The 19,234-nt window shown below is 36.0% G+C and overlaps 1 protein-coding gene across 3 annotated transcripts in view; it reads left to right on the top strand.

Moving 5' to 3' along the window:
- Nucleotides 1-19,234, top strand: part of LOC149807558 (uncharacterized) — a 74,343-nt gene that overhangs the window by 40,993 nt on the left and 14,116 nt on the right. For 2 of the 3 annotated variants that reach the window (XM_089967746.1, XM_089967753.1), the window contains exons 4-9: nucleotides 232-549; nucleotides 874-1,010; nucleotides 3,935-4,061; nucleotides 14,436-14,570; nucleotides 15,267-15,326; nucleotides 18,793-18,855. In XM_089967746.1, the coding sequence (XP_089823872.1) occupies nucleotides 232-549; nucleotides 874-1,010; nucleotides 3,935-4,061; nucleotides 14,436-14,570; nucleotides 15,267-15,326; nucleotides 18,793-18,855 (840 nt within the window). The remainder of the gene's footprint in view (nucleotides 1-231; nucleotides 550-873; nucleotides 1,011-3,934; nucleotides 4,062-14,435; nucleotides 14,571-15,266; nucleotides 15,327-18,792; nucleotides 18,856-19,234) is intronic. The other variant, XM_089967763.1, reaches the window with a different exon arrangement.

Raw genomic sequence — 19,234 nt, 5'->3', positions numbered from 1 at the left:
AGTGAACAATGTATTCTTTTACAACTGGTTCTCTATTTCTTTCCGCTGACAGCTGCGAGCTGAGTATGTCGAACTCTTAGGAAAGACCGTTCAATTTTCACTTATAACAGTATTACAAGGCAATAAGCATCGACCTTTGAAGTTTGAACAGCAGCAATACAATCTCTCTCATTCATTTTATTGTTTGACATATATCGTCGTTACTAACATCTGTTCTTACATTTTATAAAGGTCTATTTAATACAGTCTCCCAAGCTAAGTGTGAAGACGAGGATGCTAACCTGATATGGCAGAAATTTCCGGCATATTCGCTCACTGATGTCAAGGCCATGGCGTGGTACAAGGGGAAAGATAGTCTTTTAGCGACATGGCTGGAAGGAAAAGGGTTCAAGGAATACCCTCCGTATATCGGCCGACTGATGCAGATAGGAGAAACTGGCATAAAGCTAAAGAAAGCAAACAGATCAGACAGCGGTTCATACTGGTTATTTCTGACGCTTGCGTCCACTGATCACAAGTTAGAAGGAGTGACCCATCTTGAAATTATGGGTACATCTAATTTTGGTGCCTTTTCAAAGGACTTATCTGCAGAAATAAAGAAATATGAGTGTAATAAAACATGTACAAAAATCTAATCTGAACATCGTAAATTTACAGCAGAATGATATTTGAGTTTCTGATTAAACGTGGTTTTGTCATTCAAATATTTGTTCAAGCGTTAAAATACCGCGTTGTACACAATTGACAATGAGTTCCATAGGCAGTGTTAGCAAAAAAAAGAACCTTTTTATTACTCTTTTCTTGACTTTGGCATGTATAATACATTAATTATTATGCGAAAGACAATAACTGTTAGTGTTATATTGTCGACAGTAGCGCCATCGAGTAAATGCAAGCCTAACATCACAGAGGAAGGATCAATTTTGAAGGCAGAAATACCTTTTGAGGGATGTGGTACACCTCCTCTTACACCGAAATGGAAAAATACTAGCAAGACTGCTATCCTAGAGGTGAGTGTTTTCCGTCTTTGTTTTGCAGATCACGAGTGTCATATTTGAATCGTATTACATACATCCTATATCATTTTAGCTTTGAAACATCATGTCGGTAACAAATAAAGAGTTGTCATCTTGGTTAAAGTTTCGATTTAGGTTATCCTTATATATCATGGATGAGTCTACACATTTGTCTGGACATATACCATGTTTGATTTTAACAGCACCTGATTATAGAGTGTCTCTACTTTGTTAGATGCTAAAATATAATGCAGTAAAATCCACAATAAAATGTTAGTAATTTTAATGATATTGTTACGTCATGCTGAATTTGAAGCATAGCCGGTAAAATTAAATTTGCTTGATGGAAAGCATCGTTAACGTCCTCAAGTCCTGAAATACGAGATACTTAGCACATAATTTGCACTACACAGTAAAAGGTGTACAGATTCTAGTCCACTATATCCACATTCATAGCACGAATTCAAATGACCACATTGTATAAAATAATACATCGTATCTTTTAGACTAATAAGACATTTTTGATATAGATGCTAGATGCAATTGTTATGTGTATTTAGTTTATTTATTCATTCGTTAGTTTAAAAAAATAATTTTATTTCATTACATGCTATTGTAATGTAACATTGTATGCTAGACAAGACTTTATTCAAAACTGAGTTCCTTTTTTCTTGGCGTGATCGACTTTTTTATTTTTTATTTCATTTTATGTTAACAACTAATACATAGCTAAATTATTCTCTATGTTTATGAACTTAATATCAGATTTATTATCGATAGAAGAAATAAATACGTTTATTTGGGTCGGGGTTCTGGAGTTTCCTAAGTAAATTTTACAGATAATGGTTTTGATTTTGGAACACCAGGATCATTCTTGAAGGTTATTTTCCATTAGGTACTGTTTTTGTTTCGAATATGCTAATTGTGACCTCAGGTCAGTTAGAGAACTATATAATCTTGTTATTGTGAGGACTTGATCATTAGTGCTTTAACATCTAGCACTTTTAAGTTGTATTATATATTGTGACCAGGAGTTTTGGGCTAGAATCTTGTTTGTTAAAATTATTGAATTCAAGTGATTATTTTCTCTGGAAATAAAAAAGTGCTCTGATGAAATTATTAGACAGAGACATTCACTGGAATTTATTGTATATTGAAACCTGGAAGTATATTTCTGTGATTCAACAAAATTATGTTGACACATCAGCTCTTCAATAGTTACCACAGCAGCGTCATCGGCTTCAGTTTTGGGTTATTTTCTGGACGTTCACTGATATTTATTCAGGACTTTAAATTACTAGGACTTGTGTCTGTAATTCTTGGATTATTTTGGGATTTAATTCGCGATACCGTAAGTTTTTTTTTTTCTCTCCTCATTTTCACTTTGTATTCTAGGGAAATAAATATATTTGTTAAAGTTCACAGAGCTTGTTGTCTTTCACTCTTTTCTGTTTCTTATTTTAAGAGCATCTACTCGCAACACAATGTTTCATTCACATATGTTCTGAAATTTAGCTTCACATCGTTATACCTACTTGACATTATGCTCATTTCAATGAAACTATTATTTTATGAAAATTAAAGTGATTTTATATATTCTGTGACACTATATTAAAATTCCATTAAAGGGAAGATCTGGCCATCAACAATGTTTTCACTGTATTTTCCCATATTTAATTCTAAGCCATTCTGACGGTATTATAAGTTGTTGATAATCGGCGAGCAAAGAATGAGACCTAAATATTAAAATCACAGGACCATACAATCTTGTATATACCCCGTTACTTCGATAAGAACTGAAATAATTCCCTTTAATTCCAGTGACGTCATTTCGGCACATCTTGTTGTCATAAATGTTAGCAAAGAAGTATACATTCCATTTTCGCTTGAAATGTTTTGTAGCTTCAAAGGTCAAGACCTAACTAAATTGGCATTTATCGCCGAAGAGATAGGTATTGATTTATGCAATTATGTCGAAAGGGCGAAATCTTGTAAAATGTTATACCTTTTTTATCAAAAGATTTGCAATGAGGTGAAAAGGGCCAATTGCAGCTCTAATTGAAACTGAAATAAGGCATCAAATTATTGTGTTTTTTTTCTCACCTGGTGATGCTTTTTTCCATTGCTATAACGATATTTACCATACTACACATGTGACTAACTCCTAAATTTTATTAAATATATTTATTTCATTTTCACGAAAATTACAAGGATAAAGCTTTGCCTTATATGTTAAACTTCCATTTTCATAAAAGTATATATAAAGCCGTTTCAAACTTGTATGATTGTTTTACGGCGTCCATTAAATGTTCCACGCCTGTGGTAGTATTTACATTTTGCAGCTTCATTAAATTAACAGACCTTTATTCATAGAATACCATAGGGCTGATTGTCCCTCTAAGTTCCATGTCATGTTACTTCAAATGAAAAATCAATTAAAAACTTTTAATTTGACGTTTTGAAATCAAAGATTACTTGACCAATATTTAATAACTGCACTACTAAAATGTTTTGATGGCATTGAAAAAAAATAATTCTTGAATTCATGACTGATGCAGTACTCTTTGTTAGATATTGGTAAAAGTTTATCAACGAACCTAAATAATATCCGTTCTATTAAGTTGTAATAATAACTTCCTAGGTGTCAAATAGAGGTTTGAGCGATTGAATTGTTTTAAAATATCCTACATAGCAAATTCCGTTACAGCCGATTATCTACAATTTGTAACTATGCGTCTCAAGCAAAATGAACTGTTTTTTCATCATTCCCGATTGAGGCATGCACATTACAAGGGAAATATTTGTTTTGCTTTGAAACATAGGTCTGTTATTAAGTGGTCGCAAAATTATATTTTATTGACCATTCCACAAACATGCCGTCATATAAAATTTGTAATCACAAAATGTCCTAATTACAGTCACACACTTCAAGCCTTCTAGATCTGGGAATCAGTTCTGAGTCAGGGGAATATGTCGTATGCGCAGAGGGAGATTCGGTCATGTGCTACCATGGGAACATTTCTGATCTATGCACGGGACTTACCAGTGAGTACCAATTTTGAGTAATAAAATACTGTATGACGTGAGTATTTCATCGCAGATTTTGAATAAGTGAAATGATTTAGGTTCTCGGAATAGGCTGCAAAAATCTCTCAGTCGGATAAAATGACTCCATGTATCTCAATAATTAGATTGTATCGTAATTATTTAGTGCGTTGTTTAACCAAGCAGTTCTTTGTAATTTTTTATAGACCAGTGTGTCAAGAATATACTTAATATGATTTAAAGACGGCACAACTAAATCCAATACTGCAACCTTTAATAAGCAGATCATCGAGGGAAATGATTATATCTATCTATCTGTCTATCTATCTATCTATCTATCTATCTATCTATCTATCTATATATATATATATATATATATATATATATATATATATATATATATATATATATATATATATATATATATATATACATACATTCTTCGTCCAGGACCACGAATGGCCGAGTGGTCTAAAGCGCTCACCGTTACGGATCACTGCCATCTCACCTCTGTCTGCAATGGGTTCGAGTCTCGCGTACGGCCAATGTGGGTATGTGAGAAAGCTAGCCAGTAGCTTCTCGGGGGTTGGTGATTCTTTCCAGGGTTTTCCCGGGTTCTTCCTCCACCATTAATTCTGGCCGCCATGTATAGCCTATCTTGTGCTGAAAATGGCGTTAAACCCTACAACAAAAGCAACAATAACAACATTCTTCGTCCATTTACATATATATATATATATATATATATATATATATATATATATATATATATATATATATATATATATATATATATATAGTCAGGCATGATTATACCGCTCGCAGTTTTAAACAGGTAAATGGTTTATAATAGTAGTTATTTACGGAAGATGTGCTAAAGACAAGCCCCAAGGCGACATTGATTTTCCAAATATGCAACACGAGATGAACCCATTGATCTTTTGCGTCTCACCGATGTTGACGAATATGAGGTAGTTGTTTTTCAGGATCAGTAATGACGGTTAAAGACGAGCAATATCCCATTGACAGATACAGTTCCGGACGTAACCAAAGATAGCTATGTGGTGTGTACTAAAAACGGGAAAATTAAAAAACTAGGAGGAAGCACTTCTATCAATCATGGGGAGATTACTGGACGTAGTAGAAAAATTGGATATATAATCTATAGCGATCTCAACTTGAGCAGAAATACATTTATCAGAGGGAGAGAACCAAAATCAGACGATGACGTGGCAACAAAATAATACTTGGACAACAACACCACCACAATCAGAACTGAGATCATTAAGTACTTGCTAAAACCGAAGATAAAATGACTGGTGAATTCAACATGGGCGGAAATAGCATTGCTAATTTGAGAGAACCAGAATCAAACGATGACGCTGCAATACAAAATACGTGGAGAACAGCAACATCCATATGATGACTTCCATAATGGCAATTAATGATGGACTGACCAAGTTCAGATTTGAATACGCTAATTACGTAACCGCGTTTACAAGTCTTCGTAGAAACATAAATAGAACCCTAGATAATTACTTTGGAAATCCAAATATTATCCAAACCAAGCTCTCTGAAAATGCTGGAAAAATCAAAACGATTCAAGATCGTGTAATTCACACGACTCAGCTCATCAACGCGGTATACACAGTAGCGTCCGGATAGGCAACGTGGTCACTGCAAAACATCGCCATCAAACACAGCGCTCAGGTCACTGGGGTGTACAGGCTCTCCGTGTTTAGCGCCGCTAAATTCGAAATATTTACGACATATATTCGGCGTCATTCCACCGATAGATTTTCCGGAACCGTCTCAGTTGTGTTAAATCAAAATGCTGAGGAAGTATTCATACTGTATCCAGAAGACAAAACCTTAATCGCGAAAACACCTCAATTGGTAACTTAGTATATTCCATAATGAATTCCACACAATCCTTTCGGCATAATCAAGCATGTGCGTGGAAGGCATCGCTGGAGGAAATCATCGACGAGCACATGATAAAGTAAAACAATATCTCAGACAAATCATCGTCATCGACAATATTGTATACGCGGTTTTCTCGCAGGTTGCTAGAACAACGACGATAATCGGTACGTTATCAGCGTCGTAGCTGTTGTCGGTGTTGCTGCTATACTCAATATTATCGTGAAAAATATATACATGTGCCAGTAACAAAAATACACGAACACATGGAAATAACTTACTCTGCGACATATGCGTGTATAAATATATCATCTTAATTGTAAGCTGTGTTAAACGTCGGTCCAATATGAGACAATGAATTTGCTGCAATTAGGGATATTTATTATCGATATCACAAGAAGGAAATAGACCGTTGCCACTGTTGCCAGTGTCACATTTAGAATCTTCCGCATAGATAATAGTGACTGCAGAAATAAAGACACGACTGGAACTGATCTCTAACACAACGTCGTCTACGACCACAATGATATCAGCAACATCAACACAGCCATAATTCTATATTAGTTTTCCAACTCCGATAAGAACTCTCAATGGTCGGACACTTTAGATCGCACTGGCAGAATTACGACTTTATTACAGTTTACCAAACATCAGAGAAACATCTTTTGTTAGATTAGAGGCTATTAATTAGCTGGGTTTCTCGCATAAAACCACAACTGATGCAACTGGTAGGCAAGCCCCAATCCGGGAGGTCGAAACCATCCCAACAGGATCATATTAAATCGAACAAATCAACGATGAACTTCAACGTACAACCAAGTCAGTTACAGGAATTGAATCGAAGATCACAATTAAAGAAAATACACAAATGGGGATTTCTAGTTAATCGTTTTTTTTTTGATAAAACAACGAAGGAAGATAAAAATGCACAGATCAATCTGAGATTTTTTTTGAGCGGTATATAATTGAATATCCGAATCATAATCTTAAACAGAAAATCGTTAATATAGTATCGTATGTGCGATTAGTGAAATATGATGCAGAATACTTTCAAAATTCTGTGTTAGAATCAGTAATTGGCAAGAATTATATATATTTCTTACCAAGTGGCGAATACGAAAAGTTTTTTCTGCATTATTTTAAGATTACCGAGGAACAAATATCTACGCTCAAACTACCCGGTTTGGACATCGATAAAATGAAGAAGGATCTAGATGGCATTATTGTCGAATATCTTCCGAAATTTATTGCGGCAAAAGAGAGGTTACGGTGCCCTACAGATATTTTTTGACATAATAACAATCCAACACGTGGTGGTCGCCATGTGTCGCCGGGCATCGTCAGACTCAAACCCAAGTCGCTTTAGTTGTCTCGCACGTGCACTTAGAGCCGCTTGAGTTTTACATTGCCGAGACAAATATCATCGCGTTTTCTCAATGACGCTTGCCAAGGGAACAAATTTAGCTATACCACGTTGTTTGTGTAAATCAGCCAACGACAAATCCATTTCGCGCTAAGGAATTTGAGAAATCTGTACTCTGCCGTATGCGTATATCTACCCTCTTCACGTCGCTGCCGTATCATTTCAAAATCATATTTAATTACTTCAACATCGAGCTGAATCGCAAGATCATCCTGCTAAAATCGTTGGATCGTAGAGATAATCTAGTGGATGTTTTCCTGGTTCACTATACAACAAATGAATATTTTTAATAAAAGATTTTATCAAAACCAATTCGATAACGTGTTGTTTGATCGTGTAAACTTATCTTGATGAATCCAATCGGGGTTTTTGAGCATATGCGAAGAAATATTTTAACTTAACTTAATCCATTTCGCTGGGCCACTATGTCGCATGAATATGTCGAAGTGTATTTTATCATAACCATTCAAAGTAACCAAATAATTGCAGTAATCTCACCGCTCCGGTGGCCTAGTGGTTAGAGCGTCCGCCTCGGATGCGGATCGATCCCCGGTCGAGTCATACCAGAGACTTAAAAAATGGTACCAACAGCTGCCTCGCTTGGCGTTCAGTATTAAGAGGTTAGTGTTAGGACTGGTCGGCCTGGTGTCGGGAAAATGTGACTGGGTGGGACATCATGCTACATGTCTGCGGCATGATACCCCAGTGCTAGACATCACTATAAACTGCCACATTGCAGACATCGTAGCGATATGACTGAAAAATTGTTAAAGCTACGTTAAAAATAAAAAATCACATCACAGTCATCTCAAATCACTTTGGAAATCTGAGTATACCGCTGAGTGACGTTAATGACATCTGTGTTTTTATGTCTGCCCCGTGAAAATATTCTGGCTTGATTTGCTTGTGTGTCAAACATGACATTATCGTAAACCACTAGATTATTGATATCCCTCTTGAGATCATGGACGGACGGCGTCTCATCGATGTATGTGATAAATTCAATAACAGTGCTGATTCATTAAATTCCTTAAGAACATTATATTATCGTTGGTCATCCCGGATGGCGCTACTAAATTTATCCCATTTGAGCCACCTCATTATCAGGTTGAGCAACAGCTGAGCTTTCACCGACCCAGGCAGACCAATTATAGTAGATCGAATGTTATCTGGCAACATTTGATGATGCTTGACCGGTGCTTGCTCAGGTTAAGATAAGGATATAATTATTGTAGTCCTGGAGCTCACCTTGATATTAGACTTCAGCCAAAACAGGGCGAATTGATCAAGCGTGCCATGTTCATAATGTCGCTTATAAAATTCCAGAAAACAACGACATATCACGGATGTCAGTTTGATTCACACGCTGAGTTAGATAAAGAATAAAAAAACATACGAGTAACACTCGCGAATTGGTTGATCAGATCGGCTATGAAAAATAAAATGGTGTTAGAAGCGGGTAATTAAACGCTGACAGTTACACAATGGAGTCGATTTATTATAGTCTAATCAGATACTGGTACAGAAGCAATTAAAAAACTCGCCGATGCAGCAAGTGTCACACGAGCTGTAGCCGCAGATTGGTTGTCAAGACCGACCATGTGGCAAATTTATCTTCCACGTCCCCCAACAATTTAACATTGGACTATTTAATGTCAGCACACCAAACGAAGTTCATCAGGAAGATATCTTGTCTTTACCACATGATGTACATAAACGGCGCACACATGAATACGAGTCAGATATCGTATATGTTGCAAGCAGATACAAAGAGGCTGAACCGTTAGGGAATAAAACAGCAATTGAGCTCTCACCAGCGTTTGAACGAATTTGTACCGGATGACCATTGCGTAGGCGACAATTGCTTCAGGATGATCCCAGCAAAGAACGTCTCGGTGCAGTAACGACGCTGATGCAACACCTTAAGATCAGACGAGGACAAACAACGATACACCGCGATCAGGGATTCATTGAACGATTTAATCAAACACTTGCACAGCGACTCTTTGGACATCGATATGCCCAAGAATTCTGCACGTTCAGGACAGATCTCGTGAATGAGTTGCGAGTCTACCTCATGTGGTGGCCGCGTCAAACAACAATGTCACGAGCAGAATTATATGAAACCTGCCGATGCAGTTACAAAAAAACACATACCACGCCCAAAATCACCAGACCAGCTACAACAACCAGTGTTGGGCAGTAAAGCCACAGTGAGGTATTTATATGAACCTGGTGAACTTGAAGGTGATACAGCAAGGACAAATTATCCCGTGTGGAGGTTAACAACACATACAATTTTCAATGAGGTGAGATCTATTACGCAGCCACCAATATACATATTTGATTTAATAGCTTATCAACGTGGATTTGTACTTGAAAAATTACAGGTAATTCCTGAGCACATCCAGTAACCATCAGATTGGATACGGCGTCGCAGACGCTAGCTGCCCCCACCCACGCCAACAAATAACGCTAACAAGAGTCACGCGCTGATGAACGAAGCTCCTATATGTCTGTTTTATTGAAGACATGTCAGAGAGACATTTTCGCATGTTTTGTCTAGGTTACTATTGATTCTGTCCACGGTAATTTGGTGCACGTTATTGGGAAAATATTGCTACAACATTATTATGCTACATGATGCGCAATGATTATTTTGTGGTTGTTTAAGCTTCATGAGAAATTCAACATGAATATCAAACGGGTGTAATTTCTTTTGTCATCTCGCGCATAACCACTAATTGTTTCTTCATTACGCTAATAATTCTTGGTAACGTTGTTGTTGTTTGTGACACTGTTGGTAACTCCAACACGTATACAAGCCTGTGTAGCTGAGATACTTTTGTTACTCTAGACACAGCCAGATAAACTTAATTTGACCATTCTATGCGATCATCGGCAATCCAGATGATGATATCTGATATTATTAATCCTTGAGACGAATGGATTGTTATTGCATATCCAAGACTCCAGCACAATGGTTTTAACGACAACGCTTGTTGTACAGCCTCCACTAGAGCATAGACGATATCATTAAGAACGAGTTTTTGTCTCATGCCAGTTCCAGGAATGTAAACGAGCATATTTTGTCGGCATGTATCCCTTGGTCAATAACATAACGGGACTTGCGGAGTAGGAAATTTTTCCTTGTGAAGCTCGGATAATTTACGCTGAAGTGAATCAAGGACGTTTTCCTGGATACAACTATTAGATCATTAGGGCGCCTTCATTTCCAGATAAATGGCGTTTGAATCTCTGAAATTACGGTACACAGTATTTCACATTGAATTTAGTCAGGTTTTAATTTGATTAATCATTTCATTTGTCGTAGTTGTTCATCCTGTGATCGATGGTTGCACAAAACGTCTTCAGATTGTCTGACATGGTTGATCAACCATTCGTGTGGGTGATTCACATGTAAACGGCGGAGGCTGTCCATTATCGCCACACATGATAATTACAGTAGATTTTGTTGCTAACCAATCAATAAATATTTCTAAAACACCTTTGGATACTGTACAAAGCTCATCCCAGATAATTATTCTGGGATATATTTCTCATCCATTCGTTCGGGGGTCTATGCATCATCTTGCTACCTATATAAACTATAATACGGGCATGCACTGAAACCACATTGCATCATCTGTCTGTCAAGCCCGTGAGTTGTCAACACAATGATGTCGGAGTTTTTACATAATTCTATCGCACTTGTTGTTTTATTAGAACCACCTGTACATTCAAATACACCGTGCTATATCTCGTGATTGCATCGTTTTAATGACTCATATTTCATTCGCTGTGACCCCAGTTGACACCGCTTGTGTCTTCTTCGATAAATGGCTCAAGAAATTCCATGCTACAATAACTGATACAAAAAGAATCTGTGGCAAATCTAACACCGTCTTTGGGAAATCTGTTGATCATCCATAATAGGTTTATTGATGAGTATGCGAACATAGATGATCTCAAATGAGTAAACTGAGAAGAATTGCCCTTGTAGTAAATGACGTTTTCGCCATCTTGCATAATTACCTTTATTGGTGACACCAACACACCTCGCGCCGCTGTGTCCTTGATAACAAAATCTAATTAGGTTGGATCCATGATTAATCTTGTGCAACGACGTACATTATCAGATGATGCACCCTGAGTAAACCTACCGATAATCTTTATGCAGATATCTTTGTCATCTTGTGGTAAAGACGCTGGATAAGCAGCGATATTGTCAACAGAAATCATGTCAGAGGAATGATATTTTGCGTTCCAAAGACCGTCATAGCCAAACTCAACAAAAGATTGTGACACATTATCGATACATTTTTTGGAGGTGGACGCCATTATTATTTTGTTGGGAATATGAGACACAGCGGACGAGACTGTAAAACAAATAAGGAGTAAATCATTGATGTCTATGTTATATTTTGCCAAAATGTGTTTCATATTTTGTTTGAGCGATTCCTTCCCATAAAGAACCCCAGACGGTAGAAGAAGCTGATCAAATGTTGATTCGTCCGACTCAGAGTCATCTTCGTGAAATAGCCATACCGATACAGGGTCAGGCTTACATATGTTGTAGATTTCCTCGTAGATATCGCCATCATAAAAATCGTTTTATTCTCTCCCTTGGAGATTTTCTCACTGAGTCGGTCTATGCGTTGGAATTATGATTTTATAAAATTATTGGAGAACCCTTACTGCAGTATTTACCAGAATTGTACAAAATCTCATTGGTTATTGTTTTTACAGTTATTGGAATCGTTAATGTTTCTGTCTTTAAATTAGCCACGTCATTTATTTTAGCTCCATTGATAAGAGAGTTTTTCCAGTTATTTTTTTAAATTCTTGATTCTGTAAATCTGTTTCCTCGTCTCGAGTTTGCGAAATTTTCTTTGACAAGTTGATGCACGCAATTTAGCCAGCCAGAGTGGGGTTAGCATACGTGACTAAAAAATAACGAAACTAAAATTCAGCCTGGACAGCCCATTGAATCTCTAAAATTTCGCTTCGCACTTAGCGATTAACCAGGGGATGTGTTCACGAACAATGGAGAAAGAAAGATGGAAAAAGAAAAATATTCTGAAATATCCAATAATCGCAATGGAAAATGAAAAATATAACAATTACTCAATATTTAAGAGATATCCAACGTCAATCACCCTGGTGGCGGGCACATCCTTTTGCTATTTTGTAAGTGTCAGATTACAATATTGATAACTCTGTGTGTCTCGTATAAATTCAGGTCATTCGCGAGAATTTGTTTTTTATTTCTTGTTCATAGAAGCATCTGATTCCACAATACTGGGTTTATTGATAAGTAACACACATTTGTCGCCGCCATTTGTTTTGGTCCGCCCACTCCCCCTCTCCTGCAGCTGAAGGCTACTACTGGTTTGTTCGCGATTAATAACTTTAGTGTGTCACAAGATTTCAAGATGGGCCATTGTTTGTAGTTAATTGGGGCTTGTCCTAATGGTAGCTACGAAAAATGATTCCGATCAATCTTTTCCCTCTCTGTATATTTTAGTATGTCATTGCGGTTTGCATGTTTATTCCTTTGTGTTCACGCCACTATTAGGTCTTTGTTGTAGCCTCGGTTCATCAAATGTTCAGAAAACTCTTCAGACTTTTTCTATAAAGTTCCACCCGTCGGAGCAAATTGTCATATACGCAGTGCCTTGTTATACGGTATTGTTCATATGCAATGTTTGTTGCCAGTTGGATGGAAGAATATACTGGTGTTTATAATTTGGTTTTAGTAGATGTCTGTGTAGTTTCCTTGCAACCAGTAGGTATGATGTGTCCAGAAAAAACATAGTCTGAGATGGAAGCTTCTGCTGTAAAGTTTTAATAAAGGATGGACGTTATTTGCTTTTAATATGAAGTCATCCAGATTGTTTCTTCTTTGTTATCGTTTTATTGGTAAATCATCAATGAAGCGTACCCACTGGTACGATATGAATTCTACTGGTACTAAAAGTTGACCGTCCAGTCTTCCTATAAAGCATATTAGAATATGAGGGGCGGGTTTGTTCTTTGAGTTTCAATTTATTTGTGGATAGTTTTCTTCTGACTACAAAATTATTGAGTTTTCATAGGTCTAAATTCAGAAACTGAGGTAGGTGTAGAGTAGGCGGATCTTCTACACTTCTTATTCTGATGTTTCCTTAAATGTATGTATCCCTTCTCTGTACGGTATATTAGTATACAGGAATACGACATCCAAGGAAACAAGCATCGCATATGGTGGTAATGGTTGGTAGGCTTTGCTTTTACTGTCTTTTCCTGTTGTGTCCTGAAGATAAGATGATAACATGTGGACATGTCTCACGAACTGGCCCAAACGTTTTGATATCCTTTGGTTTTCACTAGATATCTGAGACAGCATAGGATATTAAAACATTTGGACCGGAGAATGTAACTATGTCCCGGGTTTCCTTGTTTATGGATATTAGGTAGAATGTAAACCCTCTTTTCTCCTGGGTTTTCTAGACGCAACTATTCTTTAGTTTGCTGTGTTATGCGTCCAATTTGCTACGCTTGATAAATAATATTTGTAATGGTGTTTCCTTAGTTTATTGTTGGATCTTGGTCTATCTTTTTGTAGAACCAGGTTTTGCTTAATTGTCTATTTGATTTATTTATGTGGTCTCCTGATTTATAACGACCAAAGTGGAGCCCTTATCTGAAGAATTGATCATGATGTTCACATTCTGTTTTCTGTTTGCCAATGAATATAGGTCATATTTTCATTCTTGGCTCAAACTAGAATTTCTGCTGCATGGTATATGTCTTGCGAATTGTCATTTTCAACTGAGGTGATGAAAACTTAGAATTTGCAACAGAGCGCTGATAGTGGAGTCTTAAATAGACCATATAAAGTACTACCAGGGTTACTAAATGTATGCTAAAAGATATACTCTTATTAAATAATATTTTCATGGACCAATTACGAATGAGACTAACGCAAATGCAATAACATTCACACATTTCCCTGGTCACAATTATTTTAATTTTATTATCACTAGAATCACAACAAGAACGACGTGACGATGGATTGACACCAGCTCCTGTATCTATTATTCTTGCTATTGTACTGGTAGTCCTGATTGCCGTTATGGTATCAATTGTGGCGGTCATCTGGTGGAAACGAAAATTTTGTTGTGAGTAATACATATAACCATCTCATCATGAGATGGCATAAGAATGAATTTTTTCAACAATGAGAGAGAGAGAGAGAGAGAGAGAGAGAGAGAGGGAGAGAGAGAATGAGAGGGAGTTTCTCCAAGCAGAATTATGTATGTATAATGTATATTGGTTTCATTGAAGGGAATCCCCTCTTTGATCTTTATATCTACTACTTCAAGACAGTGATTGAATATTTCCTATCTATATAAACGTACAATTTCATATAATCCAGATTATATTTACTAAATACGAAATGTGATAATACTGTAAGGTCTTATATGGATTTAAGTACCTTGTGTACCTTATAACTGCCAGTTCACTCCCAACCAGTTTCAAACGAGATTCGTGCTGAGCATTTTCAATACGTAATATATACCAACATGATCAACATTTATATTGTCACCACGTCATACGTCAATGAAGGACTGAACTGCACGGCTGATAAAGAAAACACAACAACACAAATAAAAAAGTACATGTTTGATTCCTTCGCCTAATGGTGAACTATTCGATATCAAATGTGTATAAACTGGCGACTTGCCATACTATGGTTCTATTCAGAGATAATATAAAAAATTTCTCCTTTGGCCGATAACAAATAAAATATATGTTCAGTGTCTTATAATTGAAGTACACATACAAAACAAGTATTACGTATTTTTGTTATTCAGGTAGAAACAGACTAAGTGAAGGACTGTGTTGGAAAGTGGAAGGCGAACCTACAAACATTGGTATGACATTGTAGTACAGAAATGTGCTGCTTTATTTTTTTGGAAGACCGATGATGAACAAACGCGTAAATGAAACAATAAATACATAATTTTTGCACAACAAAGACGTCGATGCGAAATGAAACATGTATCAGGGAGCACCAGAAAGTAATTAAAGATATCACAGCAAAGTTGAAACTAAAACTATGGCAAATATAAGAAAAGTGTCTCAGTATGACCATTATGACTGACATTTTTCTTATAGTTCATACGGTATACATACATATATATATATATATATATATATATATATATATATATATATATATATATATATATATATATATATAGTTCGTCTCATTTTCGTGAGGGGGCCGAATGGTCCTAAAGTGCTCTCCGTTACGGATCGCTGCGTGGGTTCGAATCTCAGATTCAGCCAAAGTCGGTATGTGAGAAAGCGTGCCAGTAGCTTCCCGTGGGTCGGTGGTTCTTTCCGGCTTTTTCCCGGGTTCTTCCTCCACCATTAATACTGGCCGTCATTTATAGCCTATCGTGTGCTGAAAAATCGCGTTTTGCACTACAACTACAACAACAACAACAATCATTTGCATGATTTCATGTAGAAATTCAGATACTAAATGGAAGAAAACATGTCAGTCTGCTATTTGGGAATGATCATAATTTATGGTTTTATTGTAAGAGTTATTGCTGTAATTTTTGTGATGTATCTATAAGTTCAATTTATAAATAATATCTGGATGAATGCGACCATGGTGGAGTGATCGGTTTGTCCTACCGAAACGCTTACTAACGCCTTTACTTTTACGGATCTTTTAGTTAGAAACATATTTTCAGCACGTAGTCTCGAACTTTGCTTTTACTTTTCAGTGACATTTTATGAAATTGGCGGTGAGGTCTTATATGTTCGAATGTCGTCGTCACTGTCACAATCATATCCTATAAATTTGATGATATATCTTTATTAATGTTCTTGATGTGATTAATTTGGCATAGATCCATTTTGAAGTTGCGATAATATCGTTTACGTCTCGTTAAAGTGTTTTGAATATTTTGAGTTTTGCAATGATACCAATTTTTCTTGCTCTACCGTCCATATTTTGCGACTTGGATTTTATTTCTAGAAGATAATTTTTCTTTTATATAAGAAAGACACCAGTCTAGCTATATGAAACGTTATTCAAATTTATATGAAATATTTTAAATACATTTTAATTCAGCTGCCAAGTAAAGAAACTTATATTGGCGTAAACGATTTTAAAAATTAAGGAAAATCTCGCAGTCGCTGATACGTGACTTTACCACAAGTTTTCAAAATTGCAACTAGTTAGAGGAGGACAATTTCGCATTATCCATATTTGCTTTGTCTTTTCGAAAGAATGCCCTTATAAATGTGGATAACCCGTTTCAATATACAGTTAAGAAATGACTTAAATAACATGAAATTTGATTGATATTTAAATTTAGGCATGAATATTAGCATCATTGACAGTGCATGTTTCACTCGATACAGGCATCTTCGTTCATACTTTTCGATGAGATATAGGTGTGATAAATATAACAACTAGTGGAACTTATAAATTTGTTTGTTTTTAAATATTTCCAAGTTACTTGAAGATACATCGTGTGATCGGTATCTAAATAAGTGCCTAGATATCAAAATTAAGATAGCCATATATGTGTTGAATTAAAAGATATTTGTATCTGATGATACCAAGTTGCATGATTTAGGTATGATTACATACCTTTTTAATCTTACATGGCTGATCATATCGTTCGATACAGATGTTCAATTTCCGATTCCGTATCGGACACCTAAACATTCTTTATCTTACACCTAGTCTGTAACTACTGATAGGTTTGGAGTTATTATTTAATAGTCCACTTATTAAATATCAGGAATATTTTATTGCTATACAGTTTAAACTATTTACAAATGCAACACCTATTTATAATTTTAAGAAATGGAGTGATATTGGGTGAAAATGACAATTTTGCCGCTGGGGACAACGGAGAAGTAACTTTAGAGGCGAGGAACATTTTATGGGCATTTCACGGTATCTACCGAGGAGAAAAAAAGAGTTAGTCGAGTTTGACTGCAGTTTTTTGGAGAAAATTTTTGACAGTGAGTTTTCAGATGAACCTTGTGTGTAGTGTGATGTCAAACACGAGAGAGAGGGAGGATGTACTTTGTCACTAAAATATTGTACAAAACGTTTAAAAATCCAGCCAAAGTAAGAAGGACTCAGGGAGCCATGTTAAGATTTAAGACATGGTTAGAAATGCCTTGCGGTCTGTGTAAACATTACTCTTGTTTAGTTAGACAGAATTTAATTGGTGCCTACATGGATACTTTAACGAAAGCAGATGGATGTTACAACCAGGCACATTTAACATCTAAAACTCAAACACAGAGATATAAGTAAGTGACACTAATTTCAGCTACAGCATTTGATCTGCTAATTGCCACAAAATACTGACTTTTGGTTGCAACGGACGTAATAAAAATGATCTGAGGAACCGAAGAAAAATCTTCTAAATCTTGCATCCGTTGATGTTTTTTTCCAGCTGCAGCAGTGATGAAACATAAACATTCTAGAACGTTAATCATCTAATATACAAACTCACCTGGAAAGTATTTCAGGTTCAGAGTTACAAAACTATGGTCTCTATTTTTTTGTTTCCTAAGATGTTTAATTGGCAGGTTTAAGTAGTGTAAATTTCCGTTGTCTATTGAATGATGTAAGTTAAATGCATCAATAAGTTGTTGCATTAAATTGAAAAATAAAATCAAGGAGTTTTAAAAATACCGTAAGTTACTGCGTTTTCTGTATAAAACTAAATGCAATATCACTCTTATTCTATGACATTTGACCTGAAACTGGCTTGGTCGTTGATTGTGTATTCATTTGAGTTATTCCGTGGAAAACCTAGGAGAAATCCATATGTCAAATTCTTTATATGCCTCATACACAATTTTGTAAATATTCAAAGCTAAAGATTAAATCACCATATCAGAAATGCAGATAGACCGACGACGCATCTGCACAATATACATCTAGCCCAGGTTACCTATATCACATGGTGATTATTCAGAGGGGTATACAATTTTTGTGATAAAATGCCAGATGCCAACACTTGTACATCCGAGAAATCGAAAAGAATGTGTGACTAAAAAGGTGTTATGCAAAACCACTTAAGTGATTTGCTCTGAGTCGAGGGAAAGAACTCGGCATATTCGTACTATGACACCCGCGAAATATCCCTGCACTCTATCAATCTCACTCTTTCCACCCATTCGGATTAAAAACACATATGTAGTTGTTGTATATCTTGATCTTATCCGAAACCTAAATTATAACTAAATAGAAGATGGATCTCAGAACTTTAATAAAAATATCTTAAACCAAAAATGCAGATGAGAATTAAACCCAACAGAGTAAAGGTAAGAACCTTGTTTCATTTTCAGATGAGGCATGCCCACCGAATGAGGAATATCCGTTAATTGGAAAAGAGGAAACTTCAATGAAAGGTACGGTAAATTTAAGTACAAAAATCTCATTTGTCCCAAGTCGTATGAACGATACTAAGAAACAATTTAAAGGATATGAGCCCTTGAAGTTTGATTACTTTGTCTCCAAACAAGTATGAACTGTTTTGCAGATTTTGTTTTCTGTTGTCAGCCAATATAGCTCTATGAATATCATTTTGTCTTTAAGTCTGGATTGACCAATATCTCAAAATGTTGAGGACTTTATATGTGTATAATTTTAAAGTAATTTTTATTTCCAATTAACAAATCAATCGGGTTGATTAGGATGAACAAATACAGATGTTATTCATGCGAGTGAAATAAAATCATGACTCTGCATAGTCCTTTGAAGTTGCTTCTTTGTTAACTTATATGTAGA

The sequence above is a fragment of the Sinohyriopsis cumingii genome, chromosome 1, assembly GCF_028554795.1.
Source record: "Sinohyriopsis cumingii isolate HCF-2022 chromosome 1, ASM2855479v2, whole genome shotgun sequence".
NCBI classification, from domain to species: domain Eukaryota; kingdom Metazoa; phylum Mollusca; class Bivalvia; order Unionida; family Unionidae; genus Sinohyriopsis; species Sinohyriopsis cumingii.
Note: the sequence above shows the minus strand (reverse complement) of the source record. Positions and strands in the feature narration are given on the sequence as shown.